The sequence below is a fragment of the Lygodium microphyllum genome, chromosome 24 (assembly GCF_053477565.2).
Source record: "Lygodium microphyllum isolate KBCC chromosome 24, Lygodium_microphyllum_v1.1.10, whole genome shotgun sequence".
NCBI classification, from domain to species: Eukaryota; Viridiplantae; Streptophyta; class Polypodiopsida; order Schizaeales; family Lygodiaceae; genus Lygodium; species Lygodium microphyllum.
The window spans coordinates 69,414,706-69,441,609 of record NC_141158.1 but is presented as its reverse complement, the minus strand read 5'-3'; the positions used below and the strand labels follow the sequence as shown (position 1 = coordinate 69,441,609).

The window sequence follows — 26,904 nt, the reverse complement described above, 5'->3', positions numbered from 1 at the left end:
GTGCCCTAACAGTTTATCCAAAGCTCCATTTGTGTCTACATGTGCTTCTAGGATGTGTGATTTTATAGTATGGAAGTAATCTGTGAAGAAGGGAGAAATCTTGTCAGTAAAAATGTGGCGTGTTGTTATCGCTGACAAAATTGCGAAGGTCTCTCTCTCTCTCACACACACACACACACACACACACACACACACACACAGTCGCATGCATCCTGTGTACTTTCATGGCATTAACTTTCTTTTCCTTGCTGTACATGAACAGACTAGCTCATACCTACTAAGCTTCTGTGCAGCGCTGTCAACCGATGCAGTAATGAGCACGGCAACACTCAATCCCAACGATGGAGATCATAAGAAGTCCAGGTTACACCCACAGTGGATTCCTGTTTTTTCGATTGTGCTCTACTTTGTATCCTGAAAAAGAAAGGAACGGTTTCTTTGTTTCATTCCAAGGTCTGTGTATGATCATTGTAGCGTGTGTTTTAATAGTTTTTCAGGTTGAAACTTTGAAACGTTAACCTGGTTAGAGGTCTCGAAACACCTATCTCAAATACATATTGAAAGAAGAATCGTTTCTGCATGTCATTCTAGGTTGTCTCTCGGTTTTGGTAGTCTTTGTTGCAAAGTATACATTTTCGATCAGGGAAATATGTTTTCTTTCTTAATGTTGTCATATTTTGACATCTTTTCATAAGGTAAATTGTTCTCTGACCGGAAGGAAGGTGCAAACTCTGTTCAGCCAATTCTGCAGATTCAATCAGCTTCGAACAATTCCTGAAAAGCAAGAGGATCCTCATCAGGAATTTCTCTGGGAAGATGTTGTCTTGAATGATTGCGGCAATCTGAGCACCAACAACATCAGTCATAAATTGAGAAAGTTTTGCAGAAATGGTCGAGTCAAGGAGTCACTTAACATTATGAGTATCATGGAAGAGCGTGGAATTGAGGCACACATTGACATCTTTCTGAACTTGTTGCATGCTTGCATAAACCAACAAGCCCTATCTGAAGGCAGAAGGGTTCATGCTCACTTATTGAAAAGTGGTGCTGAGTCAAGCATCCAATTAGTGAACATGCTTATCAACATGTACTGTAAATGCGGTAGTATGGTGGATGCTTGGAAGATCTTCTTCACAACAGACTGTCCAGATCTTTTCTCATGGACGACCATGATCACAGGCTGTGTCAACAATGGGGACGATGATGAGGCATTGCAGCTATTTTGGCTAATGTTGAAGGAAGGCTGGAGGCCAGATGCTGTTATTATTTCCTATGCCATCAAGTCTTGTGCCAGACTCAATCGTCTGGAGGATGGTAAGAAGCTTTACAGCTATGCCCTCAAACTTGGGCTTGGTTTTGATATCTTTCTACAATGTAGTTTGATTGAGCTCCATGTGAAGTGTGGTGATTTAGAGCAGGCACGGAATCTATTTGACAGATCAGGCAAACAAAATATTATCTTTTGGAGTTCAATAATTGATGGCTATACACAGTATGGGATTGCAGATGAGGCATTGAAACTCTTTGGACAAATGATGCAATATCATTTCAAGCCCAATGAGGTTACCTTGATTAGTATGCTCAAGGCTTCTGCTGCTCTAGGAATGCTGGATCAAGGCAAACTATTCCACTCGCATGTTGTTGAAATTGCTGTTGGTACAGATGTGCTTGTATTGAGCACCCTTGTTGACATGTATTCGAAGTGTGGAAGTTTGGAGGATTCAATGAACATTTTCAAAATAATGCCTTCCAGAACTTTGGTGTCATGGAATGTGATGTTAGGAGCATATGCCCAGCATGGAAAAGCTACAAAGGCGTTTGAACTGTTTCAAGAGATGCAACAGGAAGGCCTGGAAATAGATCACATCACCTTTCTTTTTCTTTTGTCAGTCTGCAGCCATGCTGGTCTGTTGCATGCAGCTTATGAGTATTTCAAGATAATGTTGGCAGACCATAAGACGGTACAAAATATTGAACACTTTATGTGCATGGCAGATCTTCTCAGCCGTACAGGATGCTTCAATGAAACTCTGAAATTTATTGACAACATGCCACTTCAGCCTACTGCTGCTTGTTGGATGGTATTGCTCAGTGCCTGCAGGATGTTTGGAGATAAGGTCTTTACAGAGCGAATTGCAAGTCATATACTTGAGCTCGAACCAGAGAACTTTTCAGCTCTTATGTTATCCTCAAACACATGATTAGAGTAAATTTTGGAAAGCAATCTGTCATCAAGAAGTGGAGATTGAAGAGTCATGGTTTTGTGCTGAACAGGGGCATGAACGGATATTTACTTGGTCGTGCCTGCTGTTTCATCCCATGGTTCTTAAGCAATACAAAGATTGGTTTATTAAGATCCGTGCAGAGTAAGGTGATGTAGGACAGCGTCTGATGATTGATCAGCAATATACACGAAGTTGACGTCACTATACCAAAGCAGCAACCTGGGTAATCTTTTAGAAGGTGCTTTTACATTTAAGTTGATGATGTTTCTGTAATTCAGCAGGTATTAAAGAGTGCCTTGTTGCATCAACATACGTTCCTGCAATGCTGACAAATGTTTCTTTTGTGAGCGTCTCAGGATGCACATTATCAGAGACATGCTATCGCAGCTAGGGCTTCAATACAGTGCAGTGTCTATTTAAAAAAAAGGAGCGTTGGTACTGCTGCAAGGTACATAAGCATTGTAAAAGAATTTGTTGCAAGCTCAAAGTATTGATAGTGAGCTTTCATAAGTAACATCATTTTATACATGAAAGCAGACATTCTCATAGCCAGGACTTCAGTATGGTGCAGTGTTATATTAATTTAATATAAGCAGAGTTGGTATTGCTGCAAGGTGCTTAACCTCTGCAGAAGAATTTATTGCAAGCTTGTACTTTGAAGTATTCAATAGTGAGCTGACATAAGTAACATCGTTTTCTACTTGAAAGCAGGGCATGATTCAATATCAAAGGAAGGAAGCTGGCTCTTATTATTGTTATATGCTTGGGCCGCTGCTAAAGGAGCTAGAGACTCATGCATTCTACATAAGGCTTATACTGTAATTCAGTGTACTTAAGAGGTAAGAAAGCATTGAGTTTCCAGTGAATCATCATACAGTTGTGAATAGCTTCTATTTAGAAGCCATTGTTACCTGTGTATTTTGTTAGAATAGCATGATACAATGACAGAAAATGAAGAATACAATACTATATCTATGAACTTGTGAAGAGGAAAATAAATAACAATGATCTAAGAGATGTGGCCGACATATTACAAAAGATTGTTGGAAAATGACAGCCAGCTATGGAGGAGAGAAAAGAGAGACAATGAGAGTGTGCTGAAGCAAAAGAGTAAAGTGTACTTGTTGAACTGAAAGAATGAGAATGAAAGGTACAAGATAGGTCTAAGATAGATCTAGCTCTAACTCAGCTGGAGTTAAATAACTCTAATAACTCTAAGAGTGGTGACCCAACTTATGACTTAAGTTGTGTTCACACTAAGAACCAAGAACTAAGAACTGAAAAAGAACTAAACACTAAAACATTGGGCACTGCCCAAAGAATTGGCAAATTCTAACAACCCCCTACAGTGCCAATGTGGTAAAGTACCATGCCACGTGCCCCAAATCTTACTGAAAATTTCCAGCTAGCATAAATATGACATAAATCTGAAAAATAATCTAGAACTGTTGCTAGAAACCCTTTGATACATCCATAACTCATGTTTCTCAATAGTTTTGACTTCAGAACCATAGTAAAGCATATTCTCAGCATAAACCATGGCTGAAGCTATTAGTGGTATTTACTAATATGTTGCTGTCCATGGAACTAGCTGTAAACCATTGAAAATTGAGCATAATCTTATCATAAATTGATTACTTGCTGATCGGAGAATTGATCACAAACTACTATAATTGTGATCCCAAACTGATCACAAACCGATTGCAAAAGCTGATGAGCAATTGATGCAAAAATTGATCCAAAAAGTGACCATACACGGTTTTCAAATTAATAAAAAACTGAGTTGAAACTGATCAGAAATTTATCTCAAAATTGAGGCAAAAAGCTCATGTCTAACTAATCATAAACTCATTTCAAACTAATTCAAAAGTATAGTCTCAGAGTTGCGGTAATACCCATACTCATCTACATATAACTCACAGTGACTTTTACATTGCGTAGTGATCCCATGGCCAACATATTGTCAGCAGAGTACCATGGATGCATGTTGAATATATCCAAGGTGCGCTACATATGAGAGTTGTCCACAATTGGAGGATTGGAATTGCTGCCTTTTCCTTGAGTATCGGGCAACGCTCCGAACACTTGCTCTATTGAACCTATCCAAGTTCGACCAAAGTTGGCTCTAGCTGAAAGGCATCTTGGTAAATTTGCAACATGTGAGGACGGTCTGTCAAGTCATCATTTTTCATCTACTTTGTATCTATTGGTGAAACAATGCTGGAGCTTGACGAAGAAGCATATAAAACTTTATCTCTAACTTTACTTGAGTAAATCTCCACTAGGTTGTAGGCCTTTCTTCTCCTTAAGCATTGCAATGCTTTATACTATTATAATTGCTGCAATTCCAACTCAACTAATATGCAACAATGCATCTAGTTGATTAGCCCCTCGTGTGTACTTGACACGCTAGGAGCATTAGATGCATTAGGAAACATTTTTGTTTGCATACTTTGGACCATTGCAATGTGATTGTGCATGGGAATTTGCATACTACTAGCTATACCAACATATATTTTTCCATACATTGCATACATTACTAGTTACATTTTTCCTTATGACCAATGCTATACGGAGATTTTGCAGGACCAACATTAATACCATGAGTCCCAAACATAGTGGGTTGTATATATGCAACATGGGGTTATACATATTACCAGCGATACCTGGATACATTGGGCCTTGCACACCATGCATTGGCTGCAGCATATTATTAACGAGTAGTGCCATACATCTCTGTATGTGGCATAGTACCCCAAAACGGCATTTTGGGGATATTGAAATAGACCAGCTGTTTCGGACTGAAACGAAAATAGTAGACCATTGTTTTAGCATCCTGGGGTTTGTTTCAGGCTGCGTTATCCAAGGGCTGATCACGTTCGAATTGCGATCCCAGTCCGTAGTGCGTACACTCCAGCTTCCGTGGCCCCCCTCCTCCTCCTCCTCCTCTTTTTCTTCTTCTTCCCATAATCCATTACCTAAAGGCTAATCATAATATCATGGTGTCGGATCCATATTGGAGGCATGTTACTCCAATCAAGGGGGATACGAGGCTCTGGCAGATCAAAGAAGTGGATTGGAGAATTTAGGGAGTGTAACGCGCGTGAAAGACCACTTGGCATGCGTTTCAAACAAAGACATCGGGCCTTACGCAAATGCACTGACAGAAGTAACGATAAGTCTCCATCTTTGGCACCGAAAGCGTATGGATATTGAGCTAGAAGAGGATGAATCCTCTCATTCAACACCACATCGGACTAATGAAGCACAAATGGAGCAAGAAGTTAGTGGGCTTAGTGATACTAGTCAAATTGGAGGTGCCAGTGGCCCATAAAAAAGAAGTGCATCCATATCTGTATCGGGTCTAAGTGTAAAAAGACCCCATTGTCATCTTCTAGTGGTGGTGGGCAAAAGGGCTCCGTGCATGGTGCAAGTGTCCATGCAAGACTTCAGAGACAGGAAATTATGGAGGCAACTAGGGAACTCACATGCTTATTTATTTGGTGTGCTATCCCTTTTTAATGTGGCCACTACACATCAATGGAAGAAGACAATCAGGGCAGTGAGTTGCATAGGGTGTTAGTGGCAAGGCCCATCCGTGGATGTATTACGCACACAGGAGCTTCGAAATGAAAAAGCATCCATAGAGGCTCAATTGGAGCCCTCGAAGGAGACATGGGTAAAATATGGATGCACAATATTATGCGGTAGATGGTCAGATATGCACCAAAGGAATATTTATAATGTTTTGGTATCTTCCTGTAAAGGTACCATGCTTATTAAGGCCATCGATGCCTCTGTCTCATGTCTTATCATTACAGAAGCTTTCATTTGGGAGTACATGCGATCGGTTACATGGATGTAGGAGTCCAAAATGTGGTGTAGGTGGCGATAGATAATTGAAGCAATTGTGTGGTTATGGGACGTATGCTTGAGGAGGAGTTTTCTAGCATAGTATGGACTCCATGTGCATCCCATTGCCTTGACTTGCTTATTGAAGATGTTGGGTAAATATCTTAGGTTGATGATATTTTCAAGACGGCAACAAGCATGGTAAGATTTGTGAAGAAAAGACCATTTGCCACAAGCATGTTTCGAGCTAATAGCACACTTGAGCTATTGAAGTCCTCTACCACTAGATTTGCTTATATGTTTATTGTATTGCCATCCAAATTTGATACGGACCATTGTATGCCAAGAATGGCTCACATGGAGTGAGAGAGTCTTCGAAGGCTCTTGCTTTTAGGCATAGTATTTTAAATGAGAGTTGGTGGATTGAGGTAGAGGCATTGATAAAAAGTCTTACTCCTATTTACATTGTATTGCGTATCACTGATATGGAGGGGAGTTCTTTGGGCCTTCTATATGAGTATATGGATAAAATTGGCAAGTCCTTGTTTCACAACAGGTTTTTGTCTTAATACAAATAAGTTTTTGTTTAACTTTTACACATGTAATTATTTGGTGTTAACGACTCCTTGATGATTGATCATTATTCTACGCACGTAAAATAATGATCAATCATCAAGGAGTCGTTAACACCAAATAAGATTTTATGCACGTAAAATGATAAGGTTAACACCTTACCTCACATAAGATTTTACGCAGGTAAAATGATAAGGTTAACACCTTACCTCTCATGAAATGATAGCTTCTACACACACAAAATTATAGGGTTATCGCCTTATTTCACATAAAATGTTAGTTTTTTCAACGAGTTCAGTGCATGAATAGTCATTTAGAATTCACGTTGCGCAATCATGGTTAAAAGAAACGCATGAAATGTTAATTTTTGTTCATAAGATACACTTGCTTCGTTAGGGAAAAAAAACCCGACTTTCATAGACGCAAGTCACATGTGATCCGGTGCATTAGAGATGAGTACTCATTGCCAGGAATAAAGAGAGAGAAAAGCCGTTTAGGGGACAACTATACTAGATGCACAACGTGCATGATGGTTGGGAAATCCTGCATAGAACCGCACTAAGAGAATTGGAAGAATCGTATGCATCTAAACCGCATCTTGGAAGTTTAAATGAGAAATCATGTGTTGCCATGTGTGTTAACTGAGCTTGGCTAGAATTAGAGATTAAAAGACCCTAGGTTGGGTTGTGAATAAGGCATGTCCATTGCCTTGACTGACCAGCTAATGCTCGAGTTAGGGACTAAGATACCCTAAGAAAAAAAGCCCCAAGGAAAAAAGGGCAAGTATAAGCCAACTTGCCAAGACCATTTGCTCTTGTTGAAATTATTGGGATCTCGCCAAGTTGCGAAAAGACCCAAGATCGGGTGCTGGGAGCGTTCGGGGAAAAAAGAGAGTCATATCTTAGCAGTTGGTCGCACAAACGACCTCCGAAATGTTCGTGCTTGTACTTAGATACATTATTTGATTTCTTTGCTCAAGAAACTAATTCAAGGAAAACACTTAATGCTTCAGGTTGAAAGCCTGGAGGGAGAGGCAGGAACAGTTACCTCCGACTGTCTGCCTGGCTCTATCCAAGGGGGATGTTAGCCGCGCCGGGTATATAGACCTCTGCTGCGAGAGGTCTCTCCGTGGGTACTGCTTGGAGCGGGAGGACGCTTGGGTGCCAGGGGAGGCTCTGGCTGTAAATCCCTTGCCTTCGGATCCCGTACAAGAGGTCGACGTGACTCGAGATGGAATCTTGAGGCCCATGTACTATTCTACGGGCAGAACTTGGAGCAGCGATCCTGTAGATTGCTGGGATGGCCTTCGGGCATGATGTTGGATGTAATCCGGAATTATGTTAAATAAAGAACAGATGTTTGAGAAAAAGGAACTTGCTTGACATTGTTTTTGTGTCAGTGCCTAAGTTACGTGAAGGAACCTTTGATTAATTTGTTTAATTAAGGGAGCTGATTTTGCATGTCAAAACGTAATGTGTTAGGTAATTAGATAACTAAAGCAAACTGAGGAAAGTGCGGTGGACAAATTCAGCTCCAAATTTGATATTGGTTGACTGGCTTCTTGAATCTCTTTGAAATTCCTCAATTTCAATAGCTAGAATTCAAGTCCTAAGCTCTCAATATTGAGCATTCATCTCAAGGTGGTTATCAAAACCCTAATTTATATTGAGATTCTCTGAAATCTCTTCCTCTGATAGCTCGAAAAGCTAGAAACTGCTGAGATTGCTCTAATCTTGCCAATGATATTTGATTTAGATATATTAATCAATTGTGCAAGGCTGTTTAGCACATGTGATGCACATGGCAATTATTTCATAGTAACAGGCCAAGGACCTCGAGGCTATAGTGGATATCAAAGGCAACAGGTACTAGGTGATACCCAATGTTAGATTTCAGCCTAGAACAATTTATTGGCCACTAATGTCAGTGGTGAGATTCGAGACTAGGCATTAATTAATTAATTAATGTTGGTCTAAGGGTCAATAAGTGCTCAAGGATACTTGAAAGACAAATTGGCTTAGCCAATTTAATTATTGGTTCATGGAATTGATTTTCTATGCACTAGAATAATTATTAAATTAATTTTAAAAAATATTCTAAATATTAATTTAATAAGTTGGATAATGCTGAAAAATAGGATTAGAAGGGTGCTACTTGGCAAAACTTGCCCATCCAAGTGGAAAAAACGTTTTTAGGGGCTGGTGGAAGTCTATTATAGCCATTGTAAGAGAGAAGGCAACTATTGGTGACCAAGGAGATACTCTTGATGTGATTTGCAACCACCATGGACCAGTCCTACACCAAGTGACAACAATTTGGAGCCCTTTAAGAGCACCTGCCACCAACCTAAGGTCCTTTTAGTGCAGGTGATAGTTGTAGCAGCCAAAAACGTCAGAAATGTGTGTCGTAAGTTTCTTTCAAGAGGGGTTAAAATAAGAAACACGCGTTTTTTTATATAGGGATTTTTTAATAGTTTTAACTAGGGAAAGAGGTTTTGAACCTCTATGGAACTCTCTCTTAAACAAAGAAATGCTAATTGAGCTTGAGTGATAATACATGAGAGTCAATTGAGAATAATATGTTACATATCCATGATTCATTATTGACTTATGCCAAAGTTAGTCTTTAGACAAGCTATACTATGGTTCAAACCTCAAAAATTATGATTCATACATATCACAAAAAGAAAATTGAAATAAATATGTAAATAGCTCATGTACAATATGGATTGAGTTAAGTTGCAACATCATGATTCTCATTCCAAAACAAGTTGACAAAATATCAAAATCCAAAATGAATCGTAATATATCATAAACAACTTATAAATAAGACTAAAGTCGTATGATAATCAACTCTCAAGACAAGATTAGATAGAGTTTAATAACTAAACAAAATCCCAAAAAAGTAAGTGTGTCATCCAAAATCTTGAGTCTTCACCCATCATTACTCATCATCATGATCATGTTTAACATTACCCAACAATTTTTGTTAAAAAAACCCATGTTCTTAGGTTTTCCCTCAAAAAAAAAAAAACCATGTTTTTTACTATTAGAAACGTTTCTTACTTTAAGAAACATTTCGTAAGTTTCAAACTCAAAAAAAATGTGTTTCTTTGTATTATGGTAACAGCATACAAGAGATGGCAATAATCTTTTTAGTGATCCTAAGCTCTAGGTGACAACTTTCATGGCTGTTTGAGCAAGGCAACAACAATTTTTCAACATTTCTCGTAATGAAACTCCGAAATTTCTCTCTACAACATTCTCTCTCATCTCTCGGACATCGTTCGTGATAGTAGCAAACACAGATCTAGAGAGTCTAGATGAATGTTGGACAGGTTTGGACAACTTGGAAGAGTAGGTAGCAGGGTAGAAATTATTAGAATGATGCATGTGACTGCTGTAGACAGCAAAACATAGTAGTAACGATGACATGGTATTCCAGCAACAGCTGCTGGATTGAGAATGTAGTCTGCAGATTCTGATCAACAACAAGTGCAGTAGTCTGGTATCTCAGAGGTAGTGGATGATGGCTGGAAATTGGTGCTTGATGGCTGCATACTAGTAAATGCAGTCTTGGAGGGTAGAAAACAGCTGCCAGCTAATAGAGGATTGGATGTAGGTGCTAGTTGATGGACAACAACCTCAAACTGAGATATATACTAGGATGGGGTGTGGATAGCAGAGTCAAGTGCCAACAATCTTAAAAACAAGGATGGGCTGAGTGATGGATAGCTTGTCTATTTATAGATGAGGGATCCTCCCAAATTAGAGTTTATCTTGTGAGACACAAGTCACTCTCTAGGAATGTGTTTTTTAATGAAAGTTTGATAATAATTGAGTTTTGGGATTGTAGTAAAGAGCTAATCGGTTTATAATGCATTTTTAAAGCTTAATAGTCTTGTCATGGAGATTGCAATGTTAGCTGCCATGAATATGGTGGATCCAAGTCTACTAGTCTTTGATTGAAAGAAAAGGGATAAATATGCACAGATGCATGTTTACAAGAACAAAATGCCGATGCATGGGGTAATGCAAGGGGCAATGAAGAGTGTCATGCTCAAGCAAAATGCTATGCAACAATGCTACTTGGACAATGTTCCTGAAGGGGAATTGTTCACTTGTCCAAATGGATGATGATAAAAAGTACATATGTCATTGGAGAAATGGTGGCTAAAAACCTATAAGCATGAAGAGAAGTTGCTCCCTGTCATGGTCTCACCATCGGATGGTGGAAGGAAAAGTTGTAAGGGATCTCCTCTTCCTAGCAGGTTGGAAGTAGGGGGAAATGATTACCCATGTCGATCCATGAAGCAAATACTGAAGAATGGGTTTGTTGATTGGGTTGGTGAAAATATTTGTAAAATTGTGAGATGAAGACACAAACTTGAGGGAGATGGTACGTAGCTCAACTTGCTCTCTGGTGAAATGGTACACCAATATGTTTTCGTGAGAGTGCACAATGAAAGAAAAAAATGAACACGGAGAGAAAGGAGGAGAGAGACAACAAGAGGAAGAAGGAAGAAATCTGCACAGACTGAAAATGACTGTTGAATACAATAGTGTGGCTTGATCAGTCCTTGCACATAGCTCAAGGTGTCAGTGAGGGCACTAGATGAGGCTGAGAATGATAATGGCAGCAATAGCATCAGAGACGCAGAAGAACGTTGGAGATAGAGGATCGAATCAACTTGTAGAAGAATGTGTCTACTAAGTGAGGAGGGTGAGCTATGTATAGTTGCAAATCCCCAAAATTGGCCGACTTGCCATAATGGCCCCTAAATGCAAGTGACCTGCATAAGTTGGCATGTAATTGCAATACATGCAGTCTGATTGCACAAAAATCGGAAAAATGATGATGTGGCATCTTGGGTAGTCCAGAGATAGGCAAGCACTAGTAGGAGGTCCAATTGACAAGCATAGGAAATGTGGCCAATACAGAAGAAATGCACACTAAAATGCTAGAGCTCCATGTCTTTGTCAGACTTTGACAAGAGTTCACAATGAGGAGGTGATCGACTGACAACCCTAAAATAGGCAAGCTAACAGTTTTGGCTTCAGACTAATGATCGGTTTGCTAGCTAGTGCAATAGCACATTGGTTGTCGTAGAAGACAACAATTGGTATGCCACATGGAAACTATAGCTCTATTGTTACATCCTTGACATCCAGATGGTCACTAGTAGCATTGGTTACAGTCCTGAAGTGACTGTTGGGAATAAAGGCCCTCGTGCCTTTTAATGTGCTCGGGTGTGAACACACCCTTAGCACTTGTACTTACACATATATATCTATCTAAAAACCTAAAGTGGTACACTCGTCATTGTACCCACAAATCGTGCACACTCTCTACTCTGCTCTCTCTCACTTTGTCTTGCTGTTGCTAATGAACACTGACTATCTTGATTTTTGTGCCTCCTGGTCACTACAAATTGGTATCAGAGCAACAAGGAGTGCACGCTTCTCGGGACGAAGCAGATGATAGGTGTTGCAGAAGTCCGAGGTGGACTTGACGAGCAGCAATTGACAATCAACAAGTGTAGAAGAAGCAGTCGACTGGTACAGAAGCGACTGCAGGACGAACGACCAACGGCGATTAGCAGGGAGTAGGCATGGTAGTGTGGCGAACAGCGGACGTGATGGCAGCCAGGGCCTGACGGTCGACGAGATGAGCAACAGGCATGTGGCGGACGGTCCGTTAGTCGTGACAACGGGTCAACGGGGCAGATTTGTCATTTTTCCTTTACAAAATTTTTAATTTTTTCAAAGGTTCCTTGCAAACAAGCCTTTTGCTCACTGACGAGCGTTTGTGTGTGTAAGCACAGCCAGGATTTTGGGCAGGTTTGTGCTAGAAATTTGGGGCTTTTCCCTGATTTGAGAACCTTAACGTAGAACTAGACAATCTGACTTAGAAATTGCAAAATCAGTGCACATTTGCTGGGGAATTTTGGGGCTTTTCATATTTTAGTGAAATTCTTTCAATTTCACTGAAATTTGTGCAAACCGGACCTGAGAAATTTGGGGATTTGTCTAGATTTTGTATGAGCAAGACACAACAGTGATATCTGTCTCAGAATTTGCAGGAATTTGTGACATTTTACCTTCGACATTTGGGGCTTTTCATGTACATGCAAAAATTGGGCTGAAATTTACCCAATTTCTCGACATTGATGCACAATGGACCCCATGCAATTTGGGGCTTTTGCAGTTTGGGAAAAATTTGTGCGCCATTTGGTTATTTTATGCACATGCGGGTTTAATTCCATGCAATTTGGACATCTAACACTTGGAAAAATTTGGGGGTTTTGCTGAAATTGTTCTATTTTGGCAAAATTGGCTTGTTCTATACATGCCAGAGACAATGCAGATTTGTGGTCGATGCTTTGAGCACAAAAATTTTGGGGCTTTTGACCGTGCGTGTCAAATTTTATGCCCGTGGGTACATGTACGACAGAAATTGCAGCTAAAATTTGGGATTTCTCATGTAATGTGATGCATTTGCCCTTGGACCAGCTGTAATCAGTTGTGGAATGCTGTAGCACATGGTTTGACGCTTCTGATAATTTAATCACAGATCTGAAATCTCTGCTTTTACATGGTCATTTATTGCTGGTTGGTACTTGTTTGTACCTTGGTCACTTGTGTGATAGTTTGGGCTTGCATTTGCTGAATTTTCAGTCACATTTGGGCTGAAAATCATGGCTGGCATCAATGACAGCAGTAATCTCATGCATATAAAGAAGCTTGAAGGAGCACATAACTTCGTAGTTTGGCAAAAACAGTGCTACAATATCTTGTTGCAAAAGAAACAGGCAAAACCGATTAAAACCAAAGAGGCAAAGCCTGCAGATACGGAACATGACGATTGGGATGAGTTAAATGAGCTTCCACGCTCAACCATCGAGCTATCGATTTCTGATGCCTTGTTGTTCAACATTGAAGGTTTGGATTTTGCATATGCTATTTGGACTCGACTGGAACTGTATGCACAGAAGAGTGCTGTAAGCAAAGTGGGCTGAAAAAGCTTATGGATTTGCGTATAAAAGAGGGTACAACAATGTCTACTCACTTGAGTGAGTTTAACTCCATTAACTCCATTTTCAGCCAGCTGGTTGCCTTGAAGTTCTTGATTGATGAAGAATTTAAAGCTACGTTTTTGCTTTGCACTCTTCCAGAGAGTTGGGATACATTCAGGACTGGTATGAGCAATTCTAATGCGATTCTTTTGTATGCTGATGTAGAGAGTGCTCTACTCATGGAAGAAATGAATCAGCAGAACAATGCATCTAGTAAGTCTTCTAGTGCTTTGCATTCTAGGGGGAGATTACAGCAGAAAGGCAAATCTGATAGCAAGGGACGCAGTAAATCACATGGCAAAGATGTTGAATGCCATCATTGTGGCAAGAAGAGTCACTTTAAACATGACTAATACAAATGGAAGAAACAAAAAGGAAAGGACAAGAAGATAGATGATAGCAAGAAAGAGAAGAAAGAGGGTCAACCTAAGAAGAGCAGTGTCAAAATTGAAGAGGTGAATGTAGTCACTCATGACAGTGACAGTAGGAATGACGTACTCTTGGTCTCTTCACACTTTGGTGCATATGCTTTACTTGTAGATACAGATGATGACATGCATACCTGAATTTTTGATTCAGGTGCTTCCATTCATGCCACCTGTCATCGTGAGTGGTTCTTTGCTTATACAGGGGGTTGACATGGTGTTATCTATCTTGGGGGCAACTATGCATGTGACATTGTTGCAGGTATTGGCAGCGTGCAGTTGCGGTTCCAGCATGGTTCTGTCTTCACACTTCAGAATGTATGGCATGTACCTCAGCTCAAGAAGAGCTTGATTAGCACAGGGCAGCTAGATGACGATGGTTTTCATACCACCTTTGGTGATGGGAAATGGAAGATCTGTAAGGGATCTAGAGTTATTGCCAGAGGTTGCAAGAGTGATACTCTCTATCCACTTCATGTATCTAGTATGCGTGACTATGTTGTTGCCGTGACTGAGCAGCCAAGTGTTTCTTTGTGGCATGGCCGGTTGGGACACATGAGTCAAACAGGAATGAAAGTGCTTTCTCGTTTGGATTACTTGCCTTGTTTTCGTTATACTGATTTTGAGCATTGTGATCATTGTGTTTATGGTAAACATGCACAGACGTCTCATAAAAAGTCTCTTTCGTTGAAATCTTCTCCTCTAGAGTTAGTACATTCAGATGTATGTCAGATGCCAGGATTATCTTTAGGGGGAAAGAAATATTTTATCACCTTTGTCGATGATGCTACACGGAAGGTATGGGTTTATCCTATCTGATTTTCAGTCAATGCCAAGAATACTGAAAATCAGATAGGTAAGACACTTAAGTGTCTTTGCTCTGATAATGGTGGGGAATATGCATCCAAGGCCTTTCAGGCATTTTGTGATAGCAAAGGGATAAAGAGGGAGCTCACTGTCCCTCAAAATCCACCCCAAAATGGAGTTGCAGAGCGTATGAATCGGACCATACAAGGTAAGGTCCGTACGATGCTGTCTCATGCTACATTATCCCATGTTTTTGGATAGAGGCTGTTATGACAGCTGTACACTTGATTAATCGATCACCAAACATATCTTTTTAGGAGGGGGATCCTCAAGAAGCGTGGTCGGCCAAGCCACCTTCATATGCTCATTTGAAAGTGTTTGGCTACGAGGCCTTTGTGTACATTTGTAAAGAAAAATGCAGCAAACTTGAGCCAAAGTCCTGAAATGCATTTTCCTAGGATATGGTGACGAGGGTGAAATGGGGTATAGATTATGGGATCTTAAGAAAAGGAAAGTAGTATGCAACAATGATGTTATTGTTGGGAGTAAAGGCGCCTCCGCCTAGCCGCCCGTGTATTACTACACTGACAGTCACCGCCATTGCACATTGCAGGTGGCGGATGCCCGTCACCGTCACTTTATTATTTATTCTTTTAGTGACAGTTTGAATAAAGGAAGGCTCGATCACACATTGTGACAGTTGGAGTTCTGATTTCTTGTCTCTCTCTTTTTTGCTCTTGCTCTCCCGCCATAGCTCTCGAGTGCAAGCTTCGATCATTCTCACCTTTCAACTAGTATCAGAGCACAACTTCTCGACTCTTGAGCTTGGCTCATGGCATTCTCAGCTTCCCATTGACTCTCCACTCGCATTGGGTCTCCTTCTCGGCAGCCATAGCTCATTCTCTTGAGCTCCCGTCACTCCCGGCTTCCCGAGCTTCTTCCCGGCCTATTGAGGCACCATTAGGGCATTGACATTGAGGTATTGCTTCATTATTTCAGAGTTTTACTTTAGTCCACAGGTCTAGGTAAACAGGGTTTTCACAGGTTGTGGGCAACCATAGCTCACACCTCTTGGAGCTTCCTTCACGTGGATCTTGCTTCCAGCCTATCAAGGCTTGCTGAGGCTTGGTGTAGGCCTTCTTTGGCCCCCATTTGTGCCCCATTGTTGACACGTGGGATAGCAGATCCCCCCAGCCAGCTCATGTTTTTTTTGCGCCTGCTTCAAAATCTAACCCAAAAATCACTCTTTTTGTTATATCTCGGGCATTCGGAACCCGATTCAGGCAAGATAAGAGTCTAAGTTGGGGTTTTGGCACGCTCCGGATGCGATGGTGATGTCGGATTTGTCAAATTCTGATGACAAAATATTCTGCAACAGATTTCAGGTCTGAGACAGCATGTATTTGTATGCCTATGGCTTATGTGATGCTTTTACTGATGTCTATTGATACCGGATCACTTGTGGATGTTATGCCTATTATGTGAGACGCATTTGGAGCTGATTTAGCTCAGCCATTGACTGTTTTGAACAATCCCAGATCTGTTTAAAACAGGGCAGCCACCTGTTACTTCAATTTTATGCTTACAGGTCTTGGCATTTGATGCTCAATTATGTCCGGTTGCTGCCTATACATACGGGAATGTATGTCTATGGTTTGCCTATGGATTTGAGCTTGGATTGAGCACTGATTTGCTCAGTTTATAGAGGTTATATGCTGCTGGAAACTTCAGGGCTGAAGCTATTTATGCTACAGTTGGGTTATGCCTATTGGTCACGGGGTGCTCCTGGCTACTCGGTATGATGTCATGATGTATTTGGACTATGCCACATGTCTTGTTTATGCTCCGGAATGCTTTTGAACTGAGATTAGAGCTCGATTTGGCTTTGACTGTCACTTCTTTGCAGCTGGCATTTCATTTGTGACATGGTTTATGCCTAGGCTACCCAGTACGGGTTATGATGTCTTGGTGAATGCTTTATGCTTTGGCTGTGGATGACAGTTGTTTGAGCTCGTTTCAACATTCATTTGAGTATTCCCTTGAGCAGTTGGACATTGACTTGGATTTTTCCGTTACGACTTGGCTTTTTCCATTACGACCTTGGATGCTATTGAGGCATTGTCTTGGTTACATGCCTTTGGTACTTTAACTTGGTTTGCTTGAGCTGTTGAGCTCGTTTATCCGCCTTTTGAGCCAGTGGGAGCATCTTGTATGCTTGACCGACATTGAGCAGGAGGTTTGTGCTATTTTGAGCATTTTGCAGATACTTGAGACTTTGGGATCTCTTACACTTAAATGTTGCATGGTTCATGCACTGATATCTTGGATTACAGCAGAATTGCAGGTCAGAACCAGTAATTACAGCAGAATTGCAGGTCAGAACCAGTGATTACAGCAGAGTTGCAGGTTTGAACTAGTAATTTCAGCAGGCTGAAATGGTCAATTCTGCACTCCAACCAGAAGTTTCACACTTGGGCAGAGTTTCCTCTCCTGGTCAACTTGATTTGGGTCAGTAATTGTACTATTATGTTGCCAAATTTCACAAGTGTTGCCTACCCACTGACGAATGCTTTGGTGACATGTTTGGGTGTTTGCTCAGGGTCTTGATGATTGTTTGGTGTTGATTTATGCCCGTTTATGGCTGGTCATGTCTTGGTTGTCATTTATTGACTTGGTGCAGTGATTTGATCAGCAATTGACTCTCACAGTACCCTGCTGTCTTTTATTACAGCAAGCATATAAGTCCGGATTGACATGGATTTTTCATGCTGAAATATTCTGAAATGATGTACTTTCACTAGTACTTGGTAGGCAGCAGCTTTGGTTACACTTTTCTCGTCATTTTTCTCTCGATTTTGGTGATTTTTTGGTCATTTTCTGCAGTAAACAAGCAGTTTAAAACTGTTTGCAGTCTTCCAGCCTGCATTATGACGAGTTCGTCCAGTGATCATGTTATTTTCAACATCACTAAGCTTGATGGTACGAATTACTCTTATTGGAAGAGCAAGATTTGGCAGGTGGTGGTGTAGAAATCGCAGATCAAACCTTTGAGGTTGAGTGGGCATCCGCTTGTAACTATGCCAGATGAGGAATGGCTTGAGCTTGATGAGTTATGCAAGTTCACTATTGTATTTTCTCTCACAGAACAGATTCATTACAATGTATTTGAGAAAGAACAGAGTGCATGGCAGTTGTGGGATAAAATCAAGAATCTCTATGACAAGAAAAGTCCAGCGAGTTAGATGTATTGGCTGAAGCAGCTTATGGATCTGTGCATGAAGGAGAATGTGACTATGTTTGCTTACTTGAGCCAGTTCCATGCTATACTCAAGAACTTGACTTTGCAGGATATCACTTTTGCAGAGGATGTCACTCCTCTTTTCTTGCTTGGTACTCTTAATGAGTCATGGGATATATTCCGCACTGCATTATGTGCCTCTATTGCTACTTTGAAATTATCTGATGTTGAGAGTGCTCTTCTGCAGGAAGAGGTTAACCGTAAGAATTTGGATGCCTGTCGTGTGTCGCACGCTATGATAGTTAGAGGCAGGAATGATGGATATGGAAAGCATGACAATGACAGTGGCCGTGGAAGGGATTCTCAGAAATCTCGGTCCAAGTCTCGTGGGAAGTCAGGTAGCAAATCCCGTGGCAGGAATGCATATGTTACTTGTCACCATTGTGGGAAAAAGGGCCTTTCATGTATGCACAGTGTTGGCTCTTGGACTCAGGTGTGTTCTTTCGTGTGACACCTTGTCAAGAGTGGTTTTATTCATATCGTACTGTTTCGGGCTCTATGTGCTTGGGTGATGACAGCTCTCTTGATATTGTGGGCATTGGTGATGTTAAGTTGCAGTTTCCTTCTGATAGTAGTTTTGTTATGCAGGATGTACGTCATGTACTTGCTTTGACACGCAGTCTCCTGTCAGTTGGACAGCTTGATGACGCATGTTATCATGTATCTTTTGGAGACTCTGCATGGAAGATTGCTCATGGTAGATTTGTGATTGCGAGAGGTGCCAAGGCTGGTAGCCTTTATCCCTTGATTGTATCCGCTTCTTCCCTTGATCATGTTTTGTCTGTGGGTTCTATCCCACATGTATCTCTTTGGCATGCCCGTTTGGGCCATATATCTTTGAAGGGAATGAAAATGCTTTCTGGTTTGCAGTACTTACCACCCCTTGATTATGCATATTTTGATTCATGTGAGCATTGTCTTTATGGCAGGCAAACTAGGTCTACGCATAAGAAGTCTGGTAGGCCACGCATGAGTGAGCCCTTGGCATTGGTGCATTCGGATGTTTGCGGGCCCATGACTTGTCAGTCTATGGGTGGTGCCAAGTATTTTGTTACTTTCATAGATGATTTTTCACGGAAAGTTTGGGCTTATCCCATTAAGCAGAAATCCGATGTCTTGGCTGTGTTTCAGAGATGGCTTCCATTGGTTGAGAACCAGTCTGGGTATATGCTAAAATGCCTAAGGACAGATAATGGGGGTGAGTATGTCTCACGTGCTTTTGAGTAGTTATGTGATAAGAGGGGTATTAAGCGTTAGTTGACCGCCCCCTACATTCCCCGCCAGAATGGTTTGGCTAAGCGGATGAATAGAACTATCCAGGAGCGTGTACGTAGTATGCTTAGCCATGCAGGCCTACCACAGAACTTTTGGGCTGAGGCAATTAGTACAGCTGTGCATATCATAAACAGATCACCTTCTAGTGGTTCGGATTTTCAGGTTGTCGAGGAGGTATGGATTGGAAAACCTCCCTCTTATGCGCATCTCCGTGTCTTTGGATGTGAGGCATTTTGCCATGTGTCCAGGGACAAGAGAAGTAAGCTGGATCCTAAGAATGTCAAATGCATTTTCCTTGGTTATGGGGATACAGACGAGATGGGTTACCGTCTCTGGAATCCGCAGGCGCGGAAAGTCATCCGTAGTCATGATGTAGTCTTTCATGAAGACAAGATGCACAGGCAGCTTGAGAGAGTTGTTGAGATCCGCAGGGTCATATTTCAGGAGGAGCCGAGAACTCCCGCACGGCCAGTTGGACAACCTACAGCTGCAGCAGATGCTTCCTTGCATGATGAGATTCATATGGAGTAGCCTAAGGGCTTTGCAAAACCTGGCAGGGAGCACCTAGTGTGCAAATTGAAGAAAAGTCTTTATGGCTTAAAACAGGCATCTAGGGAGTGGTATCATAAGTTTGATGCCTTTATGCAATCACAGGGCTACAGCAGGAGTGCTATGGATCCGTGTTTTTACACGAAGAAAGTCGGTGATGGTTCTTTATTGATTTTGGTACTCTATGTGGATGATATGCTAATAGCAGGGAAAGCTCATGATGAGCTAGATGCTCTTAAGGCTCATCTCAAAAAGAGCTTTGAGATCAAAGATCTGGGACAGGTCTCTCACATACTTGGTATGCGCATTAGACGCGATAGGCATCAGGGACTTCTCTATTTGTCACAGAGGGAGTACATTCATAAAGTCCTTGAGCGCTTCCGCATGCAGGATGTAAAGCCTATTGGCTGTCCATTGCCTTTTTATGTGAAGATATTACAGGCTGATTGTCCGCAGACAGATGAGTAGCGGGCCGAGATGGCCAAGATTCCCTATGCATCCGTAGTGGGTAGTCTTATGTATGCCATGATCGCCACTCATCCAGATATTGCCTTTGCAGTTGGTGTTGTGGCATGCTTTATGGCTACATCTGGCAAGAAGCATTGGGATGCTGTGAAGGGTATTATGAGGTACCTGAAAGGCACTGTAGATATGTGCATATGCTATGGCAGCCAGGATACAGGAGTCGTGGGGTACACTGGCTCTGATTATGCAGGACATGCAGATAGTAGAAAGTCCACTTCCGGCTATGTCTTTACTTATGCTGGAGGTGCTGTTTCTTGGATGTCCAGGGTGCAGAAATGCACGGCCCTTTCCACTACAGAGGCCGAGTATGTTGCAGCCATTGAGGCTTGCAAGGAGGCCATTTGGTTGGGTCGTTTGGTTGCTGACCTTGGTATTGATGCTACCCCTACACTGCATTCGGATTCTATGAGTGCTATTCAGTTAGCCAAGAATCCGGTCTTTTATATGAAGACGAAACACATTGAGATGAGGTATCACTTCATACGTGGGGTTGTTGAGGACAAGTTTGTTGATCTTGTCAAGATCTCGATTGACCAAAATCTTGCAGATCTGCTCACGAAAAGCCTCTCTACAGAGCGCTTTGCCTTTCTTAGGAGGTTGATGGGCGTGGGATGAGATGACGTCTTTCCTCATCCTGTTGTACATGTGTACATGTTGTACTATCTTTTTTATTTTTCTTTTCACTCCTCAATAGGGCAGATTCGCCTTTAAGTGGGAGGTTATTGGGGGTAAAGGCGCCTCCGCCTAGCCGCCCATGTATTACTACACTGACAGTCACTGCCATTGCACATTGCAGGTGGCGGGCACCCGTCACCGTCACTTTATTCTTTATTCTTTTAGTGACAATTTGAATAAAGGAAGGCCCGGTCACACATTGTGACTGTTGGAGTTCCCATTTCTTGTCTCTCTCTTTTTTGCTCTTGCTCTCCCGCCATAGCTCTCAAGTGCAAGCTTCTATCCTTCTCACCTTTTAGTTATCTTCCGGGAAGATTGCATGCATAAACAACCCGAAAAGACTGAGGACGTCCGTAGGGTTGTATTCCGGGAAGAAATACCTTTTGGACAGCAAAATGTGCCCGTTGTACAACAGCAAATACCTGTTGGAAATGAACCAATAAATGCAGAAAATAATGTTGGAAATGATCAGCCAGCTATTGCCCATGATAATGAGCCACTACATGTGCAGAAACAGCTAGGACAGCAAGCTGTTAATGCTGATTTGCAGGCTGAAATGCCAGGACAACATGCTGAAAATGGAAATTTGCAGGAATAGTTAGGAGATCGTCTAGGGCTATTGGACAACCTGATAGATTCATTCTTGGTGCAAACAATGTGGCTTATTATGTCATGTTGACAGATTGTGGTGAACCGTTTTGCTTTAAGGAAGCAATGGACAAATAGGACAGCAAGAAATGGTATAAAGCCATGTTGTCAGAAATGGAATCTCTTGGAAAAAATGGCACTTGGGACTTCATGCAGTTGTCTAAAGGGTAGAAAACACTTTCATGCAAATGGATTTACAAGATGAAGGTCCCTTCTAGTTCCTCACAAAAGTACAAAGCAAGATTGGTTGCGAAGGGGTACAAGTAGGAACATGGAATTGACTTTGATGAGATCTTCTCTCCTGTAGTCAAGATGACTACCTTGAAAACCATTTTGGGCTTGGTTGCAGCTGAAGATATGGAGCTCATACAGATGGATGTAAAGACTGCATTCTTACATGGTGATTTGCATGAAGACATATATATGCAGCAGCCTGAAGGGTTTGTTGAAAAAGAAAAAGAAAAGATGGCATGTAAAATGAAAAGGAGTTTGTATGGGCTGAAACAAGCACCAAGAGAATGGTATCATAAGTTTGATACATTCATGCAGTCTCAAGGTTTCCATAGAAGTCAAGTCGATCATTGCTTGTACACTAAGAAGGCAACAGATGACAGCTTGATTATCTTGGTTTTGTGTGTTGATGACATGCTGATTGCTGGCAGGGATACTCATGCCTTGGACTTATTGAAGCAAAGTCTTCATGGTAGCTTTGACATGAAGGATTTGGGTGATGCAAATCACATTCTTCGCATGCGAATACTCAGAGATAGGTCAAAAGGATTACTCTATCTATCTCAGTAGGAGTGTATCTCCAAGGTTTTGCAGTGTTTCAATATGGAGGGGGAGAAAACAATTGGCGTTCCATTGCCTCCATATGTGAAACTCAGTGCAAAGGACAGCCCTACATCTGATGATGAGAAGGCTGAAATGGCCAAGATACCATATGCTTCAACGGTTGGCAGTTTAATGTATGCTATGGTTGCTACACGTCCTGACATTGCCTTTGCAGTGGGAGTGGTTAGTAGATACATGGCAAATCCTGGTAAAAAGCATTGGAAAGCAGTGAAAGGTATTATGAGATACCTCAAAGGCACAAAGGAGTTGTGCATCTGCTTTGGAAAGCAAAATGCATCTATTGTTGGCTTTACAGAACTATACTGGTCATGCGGATTGCAGAAAGTCCACTTCTGGGTATGTGTTTACTTTCATAAGAGGAGCAATCTCTTGGATTTCTAGGCTACAAAAGTGTGTTGCATTGTCTACTACAGAGGTAGAGTATGTGGCTGTTTTCCATTGTGATAGTCAGAGTGCTATCATGCTAGCACGGAATCCCGTCCTTCATGCGAAGAGGAAGCACATACAGGTGAAGTACCACTTCATTAGAGATGTACTTGACAGCAAGAGCATTGAGCTTGTCAAAGTGCATACAGATGATAATCCTGCAGACCTTCTCACAAAGGGTCTTCTAGCAGAGCGGTTTGCTCATTGCTGATAGATGATGGGAGTTGGATAGATATATGTATTTCAGCTTTGTACATACCTAGACTTAGCTGATTCTTTTCTCCTCTTAAGGCACATTGCCTTTAGGTGGGAGGTTGTTGGGAGTAAAGGTCCTCGTGCCTTTTAATGTGCTTGGGTGTGAACACACCCTTAGCACTTGTACTTACACATATATATCTATCTAAAAACCTAAAGTGGTACACTTATCATTGTACCCACAAATCGTGCACACTCTCTACTTTGCTCTCTCTCACTCTCTATCTCGCTGCTGCTAACGAATACCGACTCTTTCGATCTTCGTGCCTCTCGGTCACTACAGTGACTTAGTGCGAATGCACCAAGGACATTTTGGGTTTAGGGTAGTATAGTCTTACTTAACTCAAGGCCCTATTGTGCACATTCTTTGTGTGATCACCAGTTCTTGGATTCTCGTCCTGTAAGCAAATGCGTTCATATAGTGGGATGGTGATATGGGATGCTAGTCCTTGGGACATGGTTAGACTCAAAGTGCTACTAGCTCCTAGGCTTGGGGATGAGCCCATTTGGAGATGCTCATGACTTAGAGTATTGCCTAGCTCCTAGGCTTGGGGATGAGTCCATTTGGAGGTGAGTCTAATGTGTAGTTCCTTTATGTTCGTGGATGTATCTTGTGTCATCTCTCATGTGGAGTTTGGATCCTGGGTGGACCTTTCATCTATTAGTAAGCTTCATCTTGTAGATGGCCTCTGTGGTGCCATCATAGATAGCTCAATATTCAGGCTCAATAGTGGAGGTAGCTATCATATTTTGTTTACAGCTAGACCAAACAATGGGAGCGGTACGTAGGGTGATGATGTAACCACCATGGAGACGCCAGATGTCAAGATATCCTACCCAATCAGAGTCAGTGTACCCTTGCAAAAGCAAACTGTTACCATAATGTAAGCCAAACGAATAAGTATTAAGTACGCTTAATATATCTCACCATGCACAAACAAGCAATCCATTTATATGTTTGATGTATGATCGGAACTGGCTTGGGATCATAAGTCATGATCCATTTATTAGTCATGATCAATGGATATTGGACTCTTTTGATTCATAAACCTAACAAATTTCTCCTGAAATTAGATCTGTTTTTGGAATCTTGTTTAGGGATCAATGTTTCTTAAATCAAGTTTAAATATGTTTTCCAAGTCCTCATGAAAGTTGTCTATGTTGACTACCTAGGTACTTTATTTCTATAATCCTAGGTAGTGTATTTCGTAATTGTCGTATATTAATAACATCTTGTGCAAGACTTGTTTCTTGCTGTTCCTAAAGCTCTGCAAAATTGGTTTCCACATCTGAAACTGGTCCGATAATCTTGTTCATGGACTCTTGGTGACATTGTTTGCAATCTGTTATGAATTTGGACCTCAAGTGAACTGATAAATAAATCTTAGTCTTGGGTGGAAGTGGACTCTAGTCTCATTCAAGCATGTCGAAAAACTTTTGGATCAAATCCTTTTGTAGGAAGGCGAAAATGCCACCTCATTCGAAACGATATCCCTTGTTAGAACCCCATCAAGCGAAATTGCATGGCGTTGCAGGTTGGTTAGCTACACAAATATTGGATTTTGCCCAATAGACCTAATGAAGGACACCTTCCCAGAAAAACATGCCTTTCTTTGATTTGATAATTAATGTCATTTTACTTCATTTATTTAGGTAGTTTACTCCACTTTTCTTGGTATTGGTGGAGTAAGAGGAGTCATTGTTATTCTAAATTGAAAGTAAATCTCATTAATGGTCTGTTGTATCAGGTGTTCATCGATAACACTTTGATGGCAAGCAATGTGGTAGCTGAAGCAGGAGTGTGGAGAAACTTGTCATGTCTTCCAGAAGGAACAAGGAGCTTAAATTCAAATCATTTCCCAATTTGAAATAAGGTTATATGATTTGCCTTGTATTGTTCAACAGATTAATCCTCTTGGATTTTTTATTTCCATAAGCTTTATGCTTATTGGAATAATCGACCCAGGTTTGATTGAAGAACTTAAAATGTTGGTTTTATATATTAAACATTGTGCCTTCATCATTAAATGAAAGGGAGGAAAAACCTGTGGATTTTTTACGCCCATGTAAAGTCTGGTTCACATCTAGTTAGTGATTATATTTGGTAACTATCTCAAGATGCATCTTAATTACTGTTATGCTTGAAGGAGAATCGTTAAGATAGTATGCTAGATATGTGAACCATTTTTCAAAATAAAGTGAGGCAGATGACAAGTACCAATTATTGTGAAAGAACAAGAAAAGTCATCTTAAATCACATCTTGTCCAAGTGTGGGTGCATGCAATTGTATAGAATTCACTCATTGGTTGGCTAATTGTTTGCTGGCAATATATGACAATGCAATTTTCATGTACTGTTTGGGCTTCACAATCAAAATTTGCAACTATAAATTATGAAAGGTCATCTTTAAGCAAGGCTAGTCTTGGGTTAATCATGTTGGGATGTTTGCCATAGCAATCCCCTAGCTAATTTTGGCCTTTTTCCTTGTAACCACATATACGTCAAGATATATTGGCTATCTTGTATTTTAAGAAACTATAATTCTATATAAACTTTGATATTTAATGGGGAAGTGGCCCCCAACCATGCAGAATTTGGGAAGGATCCTTCATTTTTAGAAGGATGAATTGAAAACACTTGGTAGTGGGTGCTTTTGTTTTCTTCCTTTGAGTTGATACTATTGTATAGGAAGTTGCAAATATCATGGACTACTTGTTTTGCAAAGTTTATAGATGTATCCATGCTAAGCGCTTGTTTGCTCATGGGCTCACCTGGAGTATTTATGTTGCTTGCATAAATTTAATGAGTTGATTAATAAGTTAAAGTATTCAACCTATGTGAATTGTGTCATTGTGGAAGAAAGAACGAACTATTCGTGAAGGATGTCACATTCCTAGATGATCAAATGTGAATTGAGAGGCTATAGGATGCCTTATTTTGGAAGGTAAAGCTATCATATGACATGATGCTAACAATGGCCTTATAATAATATGGCCTCCTACTCCTTTGGTGAAGGCCAATAAACTTCACATGAGAGAGAGAGAGAGAGAGAGAGAGAGAGAGAGAGAGAGAGAGTGTGTGTGTGTGTGTGATTTTCTAAGAAAATTCACTTAGTTGAAGTGGTGGTGCTTTTCCATGTTGCTTGTGGTAACCCTAAAACTCTCTATGCATATGCAAAAAGCTCTCCAAGTTGATTGTTTAAAATATAACCAGTCCATTGCATAGAGCTAATTGTTTAGACACTATGCAAACCATTGAAAATGGGTAATTGTTATTTTAGTTCTAAAAAGTACAAGCGTGATTCATTTAATTATTTTAGTTGATTGGTTGAGCTCTTTCGAATTGAGTGAAGTAGTCTTAACAAGCATAAAGTTGAATCCAATGTTTTGCCCACAACAATGTATATTCTTAGAACCACCAAGAGGGAATGAAACTCATAA

The 26,904-nt window shown here is 40.9% G+C and overlaps 1 protein-coding gene across 9 annotated transcripts; it reads left to right on the top strand.

The window, feature by feature from the left end:
* On the top strand, window positions 1-25,553 carry LOC148015215 (pentatricopeptide repeat-containing protein DOT4, chloroplastic-like). Of its 9 annotated transcripts, none has more exons than XM_087664966.1 (6): window positions 1-148; window positions 263-363; window positions 752-2,463; window positions 2,582-2,673; window positions 2,937-3,064; window positions 25,212-25,553. In XM_087664966.1, the coding sequence occupies exons 1-3, from the start codon at window positions 113-115 to the stop codon at window positions 2,199-2,201; spliced, it is 1,587 nt and encodes a 528-aa protein (XP_087521092.1). In that variant the 5' UTR covers window positions 1-112; the 3' UTR covers window positions 2,202-2,463; window positions 2,582-2,673; window positions 2,937-3,064; window positions 25,212-25,553. The 9 variants fall into 9 exon arrangements, with proteins under 9 accessions (XP_087521092.1, XP_087521091.1, XP_087521094.1 ...); XM_087664965.1 differs by having other exon boundaries at window positions 740-2,463; XM_087664968.1 differs by having other exon boundaries at window positions 12-148; window positions 294-363.
* The last annotated feature ends 1,351 nt before the right edge of the window (window positions 25,554-26,904 follow it).